This window comes from Amphibalanus amphitrite, unplaced genomic scaffold (genome assembly GCF_019059575.1).
Source record: "Amphibalanus amphitrite isolate SeventyFive unplaced genomic scaffold, NRLGWU_Aamphi_draft 001925F_arrow, whole genome shotgun sequence".
NCBI lineage: Eukaryota > Metazoa > Arthropoda > Thecostraca > Balanomorpha > Balanidae > Amphibalanus > Amphibalanus amphitrite.
Window position 1 is genome coordinate 9175 of NW_024883418.1, and position 17914 is coordinate 27088.

General features: G+C 49.4%; 1 protein-coding gene across 1 annotated transcript; it reads left to right on the forward strand.

Annotated features, from left to right (window-relative positions):
- The first annotated feature begins 589 nt into the window (after window positions 1-589).
- On the forward strand, window positions 590-17526 carry LOC122375803 (arginine-glutamic acid dipeptide repeats protein-like). The gene is made up of 5 exons (XM_043355342.1): window positions 590-765; window positions 9035-9286; window positions 12735-12809; window positions 13245-13371; window positions 13831-17526. Exons 1-5 carry the CDS (start codon window positions 751-753, stop codon window positions 16671-16673), a joined length of 3312 nt encoding a protein of 1103 aa, XP_043211277.1. The 5' UTR covers window positions 590-750; the 3' UTR covers window positions 16674-17526.
- The last annotated feature ends 388 nt before the right edge of the window (window positions 17527-17914 follow it).

The following is a 17914-nucleotide window of genomic DNA, read 5'->3' on the forward strand; positions in this document are numbered from 1 at the left end:
ACCTTTTGTTTCCATCGGTTGGCAGTTCCTCGAACTTGAGTGCATCTCCCAGCCGGCTCATTCATGAAGTTTTATTTTTTTAATAACTATGTCCAGTTATCATATTCATATCCTCTTTCTGAAAACGCATCCTGAGCTTCTTTCGCTGGTGACATTCAAGAGTTGCTTAGGGACAATTAACCCTCTAAGATACTTCAAAATGTTATGTAACTTGTATTTTGTATGCTGGACCTGCCGTGTACTCAATAACAATTGTATAATTATTATTAATTTGTCCTTACCCATACACAATGCACATCCTTATTCCTCACCAGTTACCACAATGTCCTCATTCTACCCTTCCCCATGTATCATCACCCCTCACTCCTGCTGTGGCACGCCTCCCTCCCCTCCCTCCCTCCCTCCGCCTCCTGGGTGCCTCCCCACCCTCCCCGTCTCTAACTAGGTCACTGGCAGCGGTGGCGGCGTCGGCGGCGTTGACCCGCACCGTACACCGTTAGAACTCGCTCCGCCGCGCGCGGGGAGGGGAGGGGCGGGCCGGCGCCGCGCCGCGCCGCGCGAGACTGCACCGCCCGGTGTGGGGATAACACCGGAGACCGCGGTGCCGCACAGGCCGCTAGCACCGGCTCAGCTCTGGCGGGCCCGGACGCGCAGGGTGTGGAGGCAGGAGGGGGGTGCGCCGCGGTCAGTGGGGTGACGGTGGTGGCCGGAGAAGGGTGCGCATCCGGAAGGTGGAGAGCCGGGACCAACATGAGATCATACCTGGTGAGTACACGGGGAGAGTGCTGAGATGGAATGATGGCCTGTTGTGGTGTTTGATTTGGTTTTTGTGGGTGATTTGTAGTGACAGGGTCGGTATTAGGCTTGGTGGTGCGGTGTTAGTGACAGTTTGAGTTGTTTTTAAGGGCTTTCTGCGGGAGTTGCTGGTTTTGTGAGGGGATTAGTGGTTAGCTGTAGTGGATTTGATGTGACCTGTATTTGTGTACCTACTGCAGGACCTCATTGATTTCATCCTGGCCTCCTGTATCCAATTTTTGTTGGCCTAACACAGAAACTCGGTTACGCTTGCAGGACGTTAATTTTTGTAAATGAATTGTGTATCATTAGATAAACCTAGCGTTGCTTTAATTTGTGTGGGCTTATTATTTAAAAAGGACTAATTTATAAACTTTTCGTATGTGCAATATATGTTTTGCTTTGCCTTGAATGATTAAATTATGTCCTCAATTATTACCTCGCATTTTCCATTGTTAATTTATTTACATTCTCTAATAATGGCATGCACTTGTTCACCTCTTTATCCAAAAATTGCCGAAATGTTCCTAAAAAAGACGCGTTCTGGCGACGCCATGATTGGTCACGCTCACGTTGTCATGGTAACGACGCAGCACCGTTCTGCGGTGGCGACCGATAGCAGACGCGTGTGACTGACATCCAGCGTGACCTATATATTATGTTAATAGGTCACAGAGCTGCCGGTTTATCGATGAGACGGGTCCGGCGATTACCGGTCCGGTTTCAGGTCGGCCATGTTCCCACGGAACATTTGAAATTGTTATCGATCGGTTGTGAGCTATGGACGATTTGGGAGGAATGTAACCACGGAACTTTGGAAGAGAGATTGACATGGTTGACGTGGATCGAGGCCTAATGGGTCGGTGCCCGCCGCGTAGACGGTTCGTAGGGTAGCTTATGGCGCCTTGTCGTTCATATGGCGCTCATAGGGTGCTCATGAGGGCAGTTTTTTCGCTAACTTACCTTACAGCGAGAAGTTTAGCTCCTTTCTAGCTCACGATGCTCAAAACTCAGCACTGTTCAGCACTATGAAGCATGAGAGCACGCCAGCTTGCAGCACACTGCCGTCGTATGCCTCTCGAAATAAATACCAATGAGCTGTATGCATAGAGAGGCGCCGGATCATCAATGACGTCACAGTTAGAGCTGCAAAGCTATACCCAGCGCCGATCTGCCACTTTTTTATCAAGTTTTGCTTGCTTAGTGCTTCCTTACTCTTAGTGCATCCGTCTTATTTGCATTTGATAACATCGGGCTTATGAAAGACCAGAAACAGAGCAGAAACGGGCACATTATGGTAATATGCTAAACTTATGGTCGCCATGCTTTAGTTTCAACTTATGGTAGCTTCGCCATGCTTTCATCCACTTTCTTGCCATTTTTTTTTTGTTAATGATTTTCATAGCGGCACACTTCACCGACATAGAAAGGTTTCTCGACAGCAATGTCATGTGTTCTTGCCAGAATCCACATCACCCTATGAATGTTTCAAGGCGCAGTAGCCTGATTTCACAACCCAGCTCCGTTCCAACTGCACCATTCCGGAACCGTCACGACTCCGGAACCGTCCCAATTCCGGAACCGTTTCGATTCGGTCGGTGACGCACTGCAGTGTATCCGGGTGAAATTGGCGGTCCAGTGAGTCATTTCTCTCACGAACCAAGTCACTGCCACAGTGGCGAGAGTCACTTCGCCATCACTTCGTCACTGGTATTTCTCACTGCTTCCTGAATGAGTCACTGGTAGTGGTTCTGTCACGTGGCTGTATATTTTTTTCTCGATCAAATGTGAATGGCGTGAAAGCGAGCCATTTTAGTGTGCCTTTGTGGTTTTGTACCATTACGCCTGAATAGTTTATTGCCCATCATTTCCCTTCTCACATTACTCATAATGAAGTGGATTCTATTTAGGATACTCAGCTGCCTCATACTTTTTGTTTGATTCTTTTTGGATGACTCGACTCCATTCATTGCCCTTCATCTGTGTCATAAGCCACTCTCCAGTGTCCATATGCTTTTCTTGCTCTTGATCTTTGTCAAACACCTCACACCCCTCCAAATATTTGGTAATTACATCCATAATTGTTTACACTTACTCCCCTGGACACAACCTTAGTGACCTAGCTTGATTACATCTTTCCACATTTGTGTTATTTAGTTTAACTACATGACAATACATTTTTTTCACACTATCTTCTTCGGTTCATCTCGTATCATCAGACACTTCATGACTTTGATGAACAAAACAGCTGGCTCACATAAAACAGCCGAGTCATGGTCTCGCTGACAGATTGCTTTTCACTTTATGGCTCGATGGACACGGATGTAAGAGAGAAAAAGGCAGGTGGAAAGGGTGAGAGAAATGCTAGGTCAAGAGGATGCGTACTGAAGCGAGTCCAACCGAACACTAAAGACAACAGCGAGAAAGTATGTGAGAACGAAGGGTCATGGCATCCGTTTTCCGGAAAAAGAAAAGACGGGTTTGTAATGTTCCATGCATTTTGTTCATTTTGGCAGGGAGAGTCATGGGCAAGACTTTCACTCCTCTTTGCATGCCTTGCAGCACAAACTTTGTTAGTTCATGAATGACGATTATGCTAAGAAATGTTTACATGCGAGGCCCTTCATTTATCGAAAGTAGCTGTTGCTGAGAAGCTGTCTAGTCATTATTCCGACTACATAATTCGATAGTGACTTGCAGTAGCTATTTCCGTGACCACACGATAACACACACGCACAGCTGCTGTACAGCGACAAACGTTGAAATTGAGAGTAAATTCGCCGTGCGTCAATCTTCAAAGAGTTTTTATCTTTTCTGACGCGCTGGCATCGATATGTGCTGTCGCTTGCATAACAGCGCTACTACATATCAAGTCTGCTTAATTTCTGCACAAAATTAGAATCCCACCAATTATTCCTAAAAACGTAAAAAAAGTGTTTAAAAAGACGAAAATTTGGAAGTTATTTCCGTTGCCAAAATTACTACGCGCTCATGCACGGAAGACAAGAAATTTGATAATCGACGACCGTTTTTTAACCAAAAACACCCTAGGACCATACCCTTGCATGTCATCTTTCAACCATTGTCCGCAAAAATATCATGACTTACGACAATTCCTTGCAAAAGCCACGTGTAAACCCGCGTGCCACGTGTTTTCAACTGACCTCTCCACTCCGCTGTGACCTTGAACTTCGCACACGCTCGGTCAGACTGAGTTCTTTCCCAGACTCGACGGAAGTGGTTGCACAACGGTGTACTCGGGCCTTCACCTGTGACCAGAAACAATGTGAGCGAGCTGGTCCCTCCGCACTCCTCACCTCCACTCCTCTCTCCTCCTTTCCGTCCCTCTTTCCCATTTGCCTCCACTTTGCGCTGAATAACTGTAATACGCAAATGGGTTTGTTTATGGTTTGCCTTTATGGTTTTTGCTGCAAAGTGAGCTTGAAGGGAGGGCGAACGGATGCATCTCTCTCTCTGTCTCTGTCTCTGTCTCTCTCTCTCTCTCTCTCTCTCTCTCTCTCTCTCTCTCTCTCTCTCTCTCTCTCTCTCTCTCTCTCTCTCTCTCTCTCTCTCTCTCTCTCTCTCTCTCTCTCTCCCCTCCCTCCCCTCCCTCCCTCCCTCCCTCCCTTCCTGTCTCTCTCTCTCTCTCTCCCTCTCCCACCCTCTCTCTCTCTTTCTCTCCCTCTCTCTCTCCCTGCCTCTCTCGCGTGTCCCAGCGCCGGTTCTCGTGGGCCACCGGGTCACTGTCAGAGGGGTCACACGCTAGGTCACTGACTGATTGCGTCATCACTCGACTCTACGAGTAAAGCCTCAAACGCGGTCAATCGGAAGTGGCTAATCCACAAATGGAGACGAATGAATGATTCAGCGCTCAAATTTGCATAAGTACCCTTCCTCTGTGGATGGAACGGCGCAGGTCGCCACAAACTAACGGCGAGCGTTGTTCCTCGACGATTCATGCCGACACCCCCGTGTGCTTTACCACAGCGGTACGGTTGACCGCGCAGTATAGCCTCACCGGACGGACGCAGACATCAGATGACCCCCTCGTGCTTACCGAATGAGGCTGTAGTGCTCACACAGCGAGACGAACCGCAAAGGCTGCGGCTCGGACACCGAAATCGGACAGTGGGCCTCGCGATGGGACGTGATCATGATCATAAGACGCAGCTAGACATGGTCGCGAAATGGCTAGACATGATCGCGAGACTGCTAGACATGATTGCGAAACTGCGAGACGTGATCGCGATACGTGGGTAGACACCAAGACACGACCGAATGAACACTGAAAACAATTTCACCCAAAACTGGCGAGTAAACCGGTGCCTCGCGGGTACCCCTATCCGCAACCATTTTTAACCACCCTCCCAGGAGTCAATTTAGGACATAACACTTTCGCAATTCACTCTGGAGAGTAGTAACCCTCCACGACTATTCGCGCACCAGTGGCTCGCGACCCCTCCATCGAAAGGTATTCATCGACGCCTACCTGGCAGCAGCGCCCTACAAACCCCTAGGAGATGGGGTTACCCTCCACGCCTACCCTTCGCCGACCAAGTCACGAGGGCCAAAAAAAAAAACTCCCACGCTTGACCATATTCGCGGGAAAATATCTATATTATAGCAATCTCACACCTAGAAAACATCGGTGAGAAAGTTTCACGTCGGTGGGAAAGGTCAAATCGAATAACCATAGAAATTTCGACATGACTCAGTCACCGACAGTCATGCAGACCGCCCGAGATCAAGAAGAAGATGCGTCGCCGCTGCTTTCGTGACCTATATAAGAATCAAAATGGTCTCACTTGGTAGTTTCGGAAGAAAAAGTGTTGCCAATCGTCCCGTGATGAATATTGCAGAGGTTTTAAAGATGCACCCTAACAATTGTACTTTCGCCCCCACTTGGAAACCGCCAAACAATGTGCCAACATATCATTGGTTCAAAAAAAAGTTAAAAAATTGTTGTAATTCAAAACTGTATGAGACAACGCCATCTAGCTGTAACAGTAGATCCAACTCCTTCAGGGCAGGTTATGTAAAGGTTCGCCATCCACGGATACGCGTTTACGATACCTCGAGTAGTTCCAACTCTTTCAGTGAGGGCTGTGCCAATGACTCGACACCCGCGGGGACAATATCCGGTGCTGGGTAGCTACCTTACTGCAAAATGTAGGTACAGTGCATATTTGCGAGTAATAAGGCAGGCAAGTCTGCTTACCCTCTAGCTAGAATCTGGACATGGCGAGTTAATACACATATACCACCCGCATAGCAACACTTAATTCGCCAGCTTCGGGTGAAATTGTTTTCAGTGAAGGATCGTATCCTTCGTCATACTAGAAGCTAAATGTAAACGTCAGAAGAAGGCAAATTACTAATGCAACTTGCGAGACGATATCAACTTGATGATGCGCCAAGTATCTCATGAGTATTGTGAGGCAAAACCCGGACTGATAAGACATAAAATTCAGCATTTTTAGGTATTTACCTCTGTCTAAAACACATAGGCCAGCTGATATAAAACATATAAAATCCAGCTGATATTATGTGAAAGCTGTGTCTGAAATTCTCCGTTCAAACTTTACGGGCATTCCTCACGTCAGACTGTCTGTCGAAAAAGTCTGGGTGGAGGCGACTGTCCGACGTGCCTCTGCGCGCATTCCAGGCGTGCCTCTGCGCGCTCGCGCAGCCCAGAGGAAGTGGGCCAGTCAGCTGACGGAACAATCAGCTGATGCGCAGGGTAGCGACCCGTTGGGAGGGGGGGGGGGGGGGCGAGGAGCTGGTCTGGAGAGAAAAGTGACTTCAGGAAAGTGAGACGCGTGGTTTTTGCTGTGACCAGGCTGCGGTGGTTCGTGGTTTTGGAGAGAAACGTTTTGGAAAGAATGGATGGAGTGAAATGGGATTTTTTCGACGAGACGGGTGATGGTCTTAGCGAGACTGATGTATTATGGAGAGACAATAACATACTTTTTGAAACGGGAAGAGAGAAAATAATGAACTACGTATTACACGCACCAAATCAAACCAAATCAAAGTATCCCGAGTCCAATTAGAAGCTTATTGTTACAAATGAAGCCAAACCTTTGTGGGACCCCAGGGCTAGTATGAACAAGCATGTAGCATTTTGAATTAGGCAATTAACACGCGCACCGACGGGGGGCGGATATCCGCCCCCCCCCCCCCTGAGGTTTTTCGCGAATAGCGGGAAAACCGCGGCGCGAAACTTGGTACGACTATTTTCTCATCAATTTTACTCATGGTGTGCAAGTTTGAACCTCCTAACTTTTAAGGTCAGGTCACCAGGTCACTTTGAATGACCCAACCTCAAGTCACTTTTTTGCAAGTCTGTCACCGTGCCAATGCTACAGTAGATACCGGAGGCTTTTGAAAGTCGCAGGATGTTATGAGGTCATTAGTAGCTACAATTTGTATATCTCGGAATTTTGATATCGGTGACCTAAGGTCAGGTCAATTTCTCGACCTTCCCATTATAAGTCAATGGGGGAAAAATCAACTCCCTGTTTTTACCACTAAAACGGGTCGGAATGGCACCATATACCATACATGACTTCATATACGATCAACCTTCACTACCTTGAGGTCTGTTTTGCTGTTGGGCAGCTGTAAGGTCATGTGACGTCATCAAAGGTCACCAGCGGTTTTTTGCCAATAACTCCGTACAGGAACAAGATACAGCCGCGCGGATGGTCTCGTTGTGTTCAGCTCGTCAAGACGCATCGAATGATATACATGATGACCTCGAGGTCACGTGACCAGAGGTCAACCTTTGACCTTGACCTTTCGAGGTCAACATATATATCATTCGATGCGGATTGACGAGAGGATCACGATGGTGCCCTTAGTTTGTTCCTATCTTGACTAGTTCTAAAGTTATTCGAGAAAAACTCGCCATATCTAGCGCCGCCATTTTGACTTTGTTGACCCCTGTGACGTCATCTTTGACCTGACCTGAAAATGACCTTTGTAAAAATGTAGACCTTGTCCGTGCGTATCCGATGCCGTTTACCGCTTGTCGCTATCTTGCTTCGTTCTCGAGATCTCAGGGGGGTCGGTCATCAGCCCCCCCCCCGTCGGTACGAAGTTGGCGCAGACCCCCGTGACCCCGTCGGTGCGCGGGTTAAGTACCCAGCACTCGCATCCTTTTCGCCCTGATGCTAATGTCGGAAGCTCGCAGTGGAGGAGGCAGCTATCAATGAACGCTCCTGAAGTACAACAGCCGCCAGACATGATTTTAATTACATATCTATATTCGATTAACCCTCGCCCATGTAGGGGGTGGGTTGGTGCACCCCCCCCCCCCCTGAGGTTTTTCTTAGCTACACGCCGAACCGTTTCAGATAGCCTGCTCAAATTTTCAGTACCCTCTGGGGCATCCTTTGCGCAACTTTTGTTTTTTTTTGTCAAGGTCATGTCAGGTCACGGAGTTATGACGTCATAAAGGGAACAACCTCCGGCCAGATTTACGCTAAATTGGAGATTGCTTCACATTGGTATAAATGCCGACTGACCTGACACACTGATGGATTGTTTTAGAATCACAACTGGCTGATTTCACATTGGCACAATGTCCGTTGACATTTTGAAGGTTACTAAAGGTCAAGGTAAGGTCAGTGACCTCGGTTGACCTGTAATGACTTCTTGCACTTGTATGCCTTTTCGAGGTATTTTGATGCCCTGAATTCGAATTTGCTATCCATTTCAGGCATCGTCGGTTGTTTCTTTTTGTTCATTTTGGGTCAGGGTCAGGTCAGTGACGTCACACGCCTGACGTGACCCAATGCACAAATGACCTTGCAGACTTCCAATGCTCCCAACGCATCATTTTTAGAGTTATGACATCGAAATACACACCAAACGATAGAGAATTGATCAAGGATCACGATAGTGAAGGTTTCAAGTCGATATCTCTTACCGTTTTGCCGCAATCGGCGCGTAAATCTGAAAAAGTTAGATTTTTCCGAAAATTTGATCTTTGACCGGTCATAAGTAGGTCAAATGTTGACCTAGGACCAAAAAACATACCACCAATCGCGAGATCTCGTTGAGAGCAATCCGTTGGTCTTTTCCGCTAAGCTCTACGACGCTCCGTTTTCAAACGCCAGGGGAGGGGTCGCACCAACCCCCCCCCCCCCTGCATGGGCGAAGGTGGCAAAACACCGTTTACGGGCGAGGGTTAACATTAACGTGTTGTTACTGACTGGTAGCTCCCTCGTTGCAGGTTTTCGGTGCCCTGCTACTGACAGGCTCGGCTCTGACGGCCGTCGTGCCGGTTCTACCCAAGACGCTGCTACCGCCACCTGCTGAGCGCCCTGAGAACCATCAGCTAGGTGGCGCTGTGCACCAGACTCTGACCGTCGGCTCAGAGGGTGGTGGTTCGGTGGCGGCTCGCGTCATCGAAATCACTGATGACGTCACCGATGATTGGATCAACGAGGTGTCGCTGAGACGGAGAAGGCGCGATAACGCACGGGTGAGTGAAATTCGTAAATTGTGATCATTATTAACTCTTGGTGGAGGAATGATAAGGCGCAAGGGAATGTTAGGTAACTAGGTAGATGCTTTATTTATATTAGGTACATGGTCTAATTGGACCGAAAGGGCCTCTCACCTTTCCATGCTTCTATCCTCAGGATACTGAAATCCTTCTCCTCCACACCGCCACCCCCTTCCGGGCTGGACAGGCAACTTTATCTCATGCGGGCTGCTCCCTTGGAGCGGCACCGCTGCTCCCGAGTGAGCGCACCCCGTAGCCGGGTGCAGTGAGTGCCTTGGGGCTGGGTGGCCTGTCTTCGGACGGGCTCAGCCCCGGCGACTCACTAGGGTGCCTGCCCAGACCAATGTCTCCCCCTAATTCCTATCATCCTCCCGGCTCTGCAATGGTCTTGTCGACCGAAAGGGCCTAACCCAACAAAAAAGGCCTAACCCAACAAAACAAACAAACAAACAAACAAACAAACAAAAGGGCCTAACCCAATAAAACAAAACAAAAACAAAATTTAGATTACAGGTGCTAACCAGGTGTAACCAGGTGTTAGGTAACCAAACCAGGTGCTTTATATCCACAATACCTACTTATCTAAACTGTCTCTAAACATCCCTCCCTCCGTTCTGTCGTTTGGCGTTTCCATACCAAGATATTCAAATCCTTCTCTTCCACACCTCAACCCCTGTTCCGGGGTGGACGGCCTTACCCAATTCGGAAATGTCCGATAGGAGCACACCCGTAGCCAGGTGTGGTGACCGTTAGCGTGGCTGGGTGGCCTGTTCACGAGACGGGCTCAGCCCCGGCGACTCGCCAGGGTGCCCGCCCAGACAAATGTCTCGCCTGATTTTTTTTCCGACTCTGTAATGGTTTCGTGAGAACGGAAGACAAAAAAATGAAAAAAACACATAAACAAACAAACTAACAAACAAGCAAAAAAAACACATAAACAAACAAACAAACAACAAAGTACATACTCAATTTAAATAGCTTGGAAAACGTCATAACTGGCACTATAGGAAGCCATTTCAAATTTATTAACCCGCGCCCGGCTGGGGGTCCTGGATTTCCACGCCCTGCTGGAGGGGGGGGGTGTTTGAACACCCCCCTCCCTTGTAAATCGGCTCCTGGGCCACGTAGCGATACGCGGAAGGCGGTGTTCGAAAGAGCGTAAAAAATAATGACGAAATCACTTCGGTCAATTTTTGGGTCAGGTCAAAGGTCAGGTCACCAGAGGTCATTGAAGGCAAAATTTCGCCGATTTCCAGGTCGAATGTCGAAAATTTCCAAGAAGCCAACGCATAACTCGAGAACCAATAGAGCTACAGCGCCGCGGAAAAGCGCATTCGATAGCCCTATTAACGCCCTTTCTGAGTAATTCTCTCAGATTTGACCTAACGTCAACGATTTTGCCTGCAGGGGGCAAAAATTGCAAAAATAACCGATTTTTTCGGAAACAGTTTTTCTGCAATAACTTTTGACCCAAGCCTTGTACGAGCTTACTTTTACCGGCATTGTGTTCCTCTCGTCAAGACGCATCGAATGAACTATAATTTGACCTTGAAAGGTCAACTTGAAAATTTGACCTCAGGTCAAGGTCATGACCTGACCGGAAAGGGTCATGTTGCATATCAGTCGATCCGTATCGTCGAGCTGAACACATCTAAGACGTTTTCATCGCTCTAGCATGCCTCTATCAAAAGTTATTTGCGAAAAACTGTTAGATACCATTCGTGACCTAAGATGACCTCAGGGCATAAACAAGGGTCACGGACACCATTTTCATATTCAGTGTGTCTAAACCTTTTGCAATTCGGTGTTTGGGAGTGTTTATAATGTCTTTGGTCCAAAAGAAGCGCATTTCAATTTTCTCCCATTGACTTATAATGGGGAGGTCGCAAAATTGACCTGACCTTAGGTCACCGATATCAAAATTCTGAGATATGCATTTTGTACATGCTATTGCTCTTAGCAATCTCTGAAAGTTTCAAAGCGATCGGTCACTCGGTGTAGCTATGACAGACATTGAAACTTTTGATGAGGTGAGGTCACTTCAAGTGACCTGGTGACCTGACCTTGAATGACCTTGGTCTGAAATTTTCACAACATGTGTAGAATTGATGTGCGATAAGGTGTACCAAAAACGGCGGCGCGGAGCGCCGCCGTTTTTGAGATATTCGCGAAAAAACACAAGGGGGGTGTTCAAACACCCCCCCCCCCCAGCAGGGCGCGGGTTAACCTCCATACCAGTCCCCTTGGGGCTTCATACCTTGCTCCTTCCATTAGAATAAGCAAAAGTCAAGGCCTCTTTTCTGATTCTCTCCGCTTTCAACTCATACCACCATCGCACCCATAACCCTATACTTCGCCCCATTTCCCCTTCCAAGTCACCTCCTCACTTCCCAGTCCTACACTTACGACACCCCCCCCCCCCCCCAAGCAGTCGCGGTATACCTACGCGACGCGTCTGTGGGTCACGTGTCCGTCGGTCCACGGTCACGGCTCCTGTATTCTGTCGTTATGAATGAGTCATCGTGCTGATTGGTAACGCTGCCGGCTGTCGGCGCGAAGACAGTTGTGTTTGATAAGAGTCGGAGCATCGGTGCAGTCGTTTATCGGTGAACGTATCGGTCAAGTGGTCCTGGCGCTGTTTGAAAGGCAATCGTATCACCCTTCTGACTAAAGGTGGCGCAGTTCATACCCCGTCAATGAGCCTATTCTCTAAGTCGAGTATGTAGTTCATAATCCCTCCTTATGAGGACCTTATGAGGAGTCGAGGACCACACACAAACTGCAAGCCATGACCACAACCTGCTCGAGTCGCGAAAGGAATCGGAGCGGGCTCCGCAGGCTAATTTAAGTCAGCGCTCGTGATAATTACATAGGTTTAATGAGGTGGTTTGTCATATGCGGCTGATCAAGCGCGGAGGGTTCACTGCCGTGACTTTTTTCTTATGCTTGACAGGATAGTGGAATCTAGCTTTTGCAAGCACATTGAACACTTCTCACACTCTCACACTTCTCAAACTCACAGTTCTCACACAATTCTCACATCTGGTAAAAAAGCAAATGGTCGTCTTGCCACGGCTTGCCATTATTCCTGTGATTGCCACCGTTACTTGCGTTATATCAAATACCTTGATGGAATACTTGTCATGCCAATTACCTGTCTACGGAGCTTTCTTATCAGTTTTCAGTATCAGATGAGAGCAATAGGTGATGTTTCACGACGTGATTTTTCTATGACAGTTCATACCTGCAACGAAACACCAGAGGACACCACTGTCACTCCGTCTCTGTCTGATCTGTGACTGCGAAAATTACTTTCCCACGATTTCCGCCACCCATATCACTCCATCCCCCGGCTCGCGCGTGTCTGCGCGTGAATGAATATATGTGTCAGCCTCGCTAACGCGTCCCCAATTCGTTGCTCCAGGTACAGCGTCAGGCCGAGTACGAGTCAGTGGACCGGTACGATGGGCCGGTACAGGACCGGTACAGCGAGTACCAGGTGAGCGTGCGGTGCTCTGTTCGGGGAGTGATGGAGGTGGAGGTACTAGTTTGTCGTTGGTGTGGATTACTAAAAAAGCTACATTGTTTTATTGAAGGCATCGTACTCGTGATATGCAGATAAATGTGGTTGTGATGTGCTGCAATCCGCATTCACTTTGCTCGCGTGTTTACACAAAAGGTTATCTGTCGCTGTCTTTCCGGTCACAACCATGGCGTGATTTAAAAGAAAAGATGCCTTTCTCCATAAGTTTATGAGCAAAATGTCAATAATAATGCACGCATTGGCAGTTGCAGTTGCCTAAAACTTTTGCTGAAATTATTTGCCATACATTCTTCAAAATGAGAAGAGGACAATAAAAAGGACTACACATATTCCGCTTTGTCTGCAATCTCTCCAAGCCATGACCACATTTTTCTCTTTTTCTCCGTACAGGACGCCCCTCAGAACGAGTTTTTCCCTGAGGACATTGAGGAGGTCCGCTACACAAACCCTCAGGCCTTGGACTCAGAGGCGTCCGCTTCCACGCAGGAGTACAACCCGTACCAGCTCTTCCCAGAAAGTGAGTGATCTCCGTTTAGTGTGGTAGGTTTGAGGATGTGGTGTGGTTGTGTTTGTGAATTTCAAACTTTTAAGTAGCGCTATCCTTTGGTTTGAATAGTGAGATCCTTTGAGATAATTCAGCGGTTGTCCGGTTATCAGCTTGAAGTAGTTTTGAAGTGTTTTAAGTTGCTCGGTGCTTCGTAGAATGCCTTGTTTCTTATGGCGTTCTTTCCACAGCTCTCGTCATTCTTTTATTTTGATTTTTCAATCGCACGTAAATGGGCGTTAAATGGTCTTTGCTCGGAAGTTTGGTAATAGGAGTTCTTTCTTTTCGAGTTATATACTAACCAATCCATTGTACGAGCATTAGTATGCAAAGCAAGAAACGAAAGTGAAATATTCTGACTTGCCTCTGCTCTGTCTGATTATAACCTTATGGTAAACCCTTGCTAACAAAAAATGTATTATCGTTTCCCAGGTTTCCACGATTTGCTGGACATCCCGATCCACGTCTACAAGAATGGTACCGAGGTTCGCACTCATGAGCGGCCTCCATCTCAGCCCGGTCAACCTACGGTCAGCGGAGGCTACGCCAACACTAACCTTCAAGGGTACGGCCAGAGCGGCTCCAACCGACCCTCGCCACGTCCAGTCTTCACACGGCCGACGACCTCTGCCACAAGACGACCCACAAGGAGGCCAGAGACACCGCCTCCACGCCGCACCCAGCCGCCCAGGGTGACCGAAGTGCCGCACTTCGTGACGACCACGCCACGCGCCAAGATTGTCACGCCGGGAAGCGGCAAATTTGGCGCGCACGTTCCCGAAGATCCTCGCCGACCGGTCACCGTCAAACCGTTGCATGAATTACCCGATCGCGTCTCGGCGTTCGGCTTCGGCTTCGGTGCTGCAGCTGGTGAGGAGACAGAGTCAAAGCCAGAGGTGCCACGAGTGTCACTGCACGAGAAATTGGCAATCGGAAGACGGCCGGAGAAAACGCGCAAGCGCGTGCCGTATGGACAGCGGCCTTCCTCCGATAGCAAACGTCCCTATGTCGACTGGACGAGAAACGAAGAAGAGGACCAAGAAGAGGAAGCCAGCACAGAGGGAGACAAAAACATTTCAGGATCTCTTTCAGAGTATTTCGCTGCCAACACTGATTATGCTGCCGCTTTCGGTGGTTTCGGCCAAAAGAAGGACACCGGTGTTGTTGCTTTTACAACCACCACCACTACCACGACAACGACTACCACCCAGCCGCCAGCGGAGGAAGAGGTGTACCATGTCACTCCGAGTGCCGTGGATCCTCCCTCCTGGCAGCTCCAATGGACTACCCCAGAGCCAGTCGAGGAGCACAAGAAGCCACACAAGAAGCCCATCTTCAAGAAACCGGTGTTCCAACAAGAGAACCTTCCGACTGATGTGGGTGTCGAGACACCAGTGGATGTGTCTCATCCCGAGCATCGCACACCGACTGATGAACATCAGAAGACGTTCGAACATCAGGAGAACGGACACAACCAGCCACACACTCAGGAACAAAATCATGGCTCTCACTTCGGTTTCCAACAAGAGCAGCACCAGCAGCAACATCCTGAACAGGAAGAGTACCGCCGCCCTGAAGTAGAGACGCCGCAGCAGAAGCCCTTCTCTCAGCCTATCGATCCCTATTCTCCAATCCAAGACCCGTTCTCGCAGGCTCAGGGTCCTTCGTTCTCACCCAAAGAGCCCGAGTTCAATCCCCACCAGGAGCAGTTCCATCAGCAGCAGTTCCAGCCCCCGACTCCTGATCTCGAGGCTTCCATCAGCGTCACCAGCGGACCAAACCTCTCCGCTGGCCCAGGCTCTGGCATCAAGCAGCTGCCGGGACCGAATTTCGGCGGCCCGCCCTCGCCAGGACCCGTGGCCCGACCTCCGCGACCCTTCAGACGACCTCAGGGGCTTCCGCCACGACCAGGTCGTCCGCAGAGGCCTCCTGTTGGAGACAGGCGTCCCATTCCGCAGCAGGGACGGCCGGCGCCACCGAGCGGGGGACGTCCAGTGACTGGCTTTGCTGGAAGGCCCCCCGTGCCGCTGGAAGCCCGTCCCGTCCCAGGAGGAGACCCAAGGCCGGCGTCGCGTCCGCGGAGGCCCCCGCCGACCAAGAAGCCGTCAGGAGGTGGATACCTCGATAGCTTCCTCAGCTGGTTCCGCGGCGATGAAGACGAAGAGGGTGAGCCATCGCCAAGGCCTCTTCTGCCGAACTCTCGTCCGGCGCCTGCGGATTATCGACCCCAGGACTTCCAGCACCGACCTCCGGCGATCTCCAACCGTCCTAATAATCCTCAACGGCCAGGTCTGGCACCCCAGGGCTTCCCTCCAGGATTCGGCGAGGGCCCGAGCCCACCGTTCACCCCGCCTCCTCCTCCTCGCTTTGTCCCTGGCCAAAGTCCCGACGGCAATCCTAGCCTCGAGCGCGCCCCTGGCAACTTCGTCCGCCGCGATCCTCCGCAAGGAGGCGCCGATCTGGGCTTCGGCAGTGGGTCGAGACCGTCTGACCAGTTTGGAGTTCTCCCGCAGTTCCGTCCTGGAGTCGCCGGAGTGCCCAGGCTCGCTCACAGAAGACGAGGGACGGTGCAGAGGCGGCGCGGTTCGGCGGCGTCGGCACGTCTTCCCAACCAGCAGACGGTGACGACCAAGACGACGAAACTCACCAGTGTCGCTCCTTCCTCGGAGCGCGCGTCCGAAAGTGTCACCGAGTACGTCGTTGCGACGCCGATGCCCACGCGTCGTCGTCGCCCGCGGCCGCGTCCGTCGGCCTCTCAAACACCTCCTCGACGCCGAGTTGACGTCGCTCGACCGGCCTCCGACGATCCGCGTCCACCGCTGGTGGGGCGCCCCACGGCGCGACCGGCAACCCTGCTCAACGAGAAGAGGATCATGGTAGTGGGGCCGTTCACAGCCCCGCCACCAGGTGCGCCTTACATCCAGCACCCCGATGAGGTCACCAGAGGAGATGTCATGGCCAGAAATGCCGCACCGACAGGCGAAATGGCGAGAAAGACTGCGACAGACTCGGCGCAGTCGGCTCGTCCAGTCGTGGTAGGGGCAGCCGCGTCGTCTACCAGCGTCGGCGCCAAGCTGAGCTTCTCGGCGCCGGCGGCAGATGTCGCGTCGGTCAGAGCGACCTCGACGCCCGCTGTGGTTAGCGGGAAAGCGGGCATTGCACAGGCACCGTCACGGGAGGAATCCGACTCGACAACCGTCACCAAAATAGCTAAAAACACGGGAGAATTCAAAGAACCCGAGCTGTATGGTGGATTTAGACCTATCGTTAACTAAAATATTTCGTCACTAGAGGTAGGCTGCACATAGCCAGTGGCAGCCTTACGGCATTTTTCATAACTGATATTCATCATTTAAAATGCAGAGTACCAACATGTAGTGAAATAGCTTCATTAGATGAACATTGTGTGTCTGATAGCACCTAGTACTAGCTGGGAATCTATCAAGTTAAGTTTAAATTATTGATGATATTTATTTGATGTCGCTGCAATGAGGCACTGATTGTAAATTGTGAGCGAGTCGCTCGGTGTTCTGTGCGTTTTCTATTTAGTGTTCATTATTAATCTGGCACCCGACCGCTGAGCAGCAGTGGAATGGTGTTTTTTTTTTTTGTACTGGCCAGTGTTTCATATGTGACTTAAGCAATCGCAGGTGCTCAGGTTTCTTGTTTATGAAGCAACTACGAAGTTACGTGACACCAACGATTGTGGGCGTCATAAACAGGCGTCATAAGCATAAACATCCACATGTTTGACATGGTTATGACTTACTAGTTACGACCAGCTTCCTCGGCTAGCAATGTTGATATCCAGTATTTTTACTGCATTAAAAATTATGCTTATATAGGCAGTTAGCTTGTCTTGTTTTGGTTTTCTTTGTAAACCCCTTAATTTATTGCATTTTATTTATTCTCAAGCCTAAAGGCTGTTGTTAATGTACCTATTTTTGTTAATTTTTCAGCTCAGTGCCGGAAGTCGCTGTTTTTATTTGGTGCCGACCTGCATGGCATATGGCCCTGGTCGAGCATCATGCTCTGTTGTTATTGTTTATTTATTATTATGTTCTTTGTGTGGGCAATGTTATGCGTATCTTGTGATCAATTTTACAAATAAAGCCAGAAAAGGAAGAACGGCGTGTTTTCGTCTGCATCGTCCCTTTTCAGTTGCACTAACCGAAAGTTGTACGGACGGGAAGAGCATTTGAAAATAACGTTGCTTATGTATTTACGAGCATATTTAGGTATGTACCTACTGGCACAAATGATACTTTGTTTTCCGACGGAATTACACAAACTGCTGAGAGGTTGGCATAACGTCACTGTTTACGTCACCCTTTGAACGTTTCCGAGTGTGATGTGTGACTGTTGACACCATTTTCGATTCATGGTAAATTTGCGGAGCATGGTTTCCCCATTTTTCGACCAAACGCCTCCAAGTTGCTGGCGTTACTCGAATTATCTTTGGGTAACTTCTTTTGTGACCATTCACCTTTCTCATGTCAATCTCCGTTTTACACAA

Coding starts and splice junctions, on each gene's coding strand:
- LOC122375803 (XM_043355342.1), top strand. Junction 12,810..13,244: donor ACCGGTACAGCGAGTACCAG/GTGAGCGTGCGG, acceptor TTCTCCGTACAG/GACGCCCCTCAGAACGAGTT. Junction 13,372..13,830: donor GTACCAGCTCTTCCCAGAAA/GTGAGTGATCTC, acceptor ATCGTTTCCCAG/GTTTCCACGATTTGCTGGAC.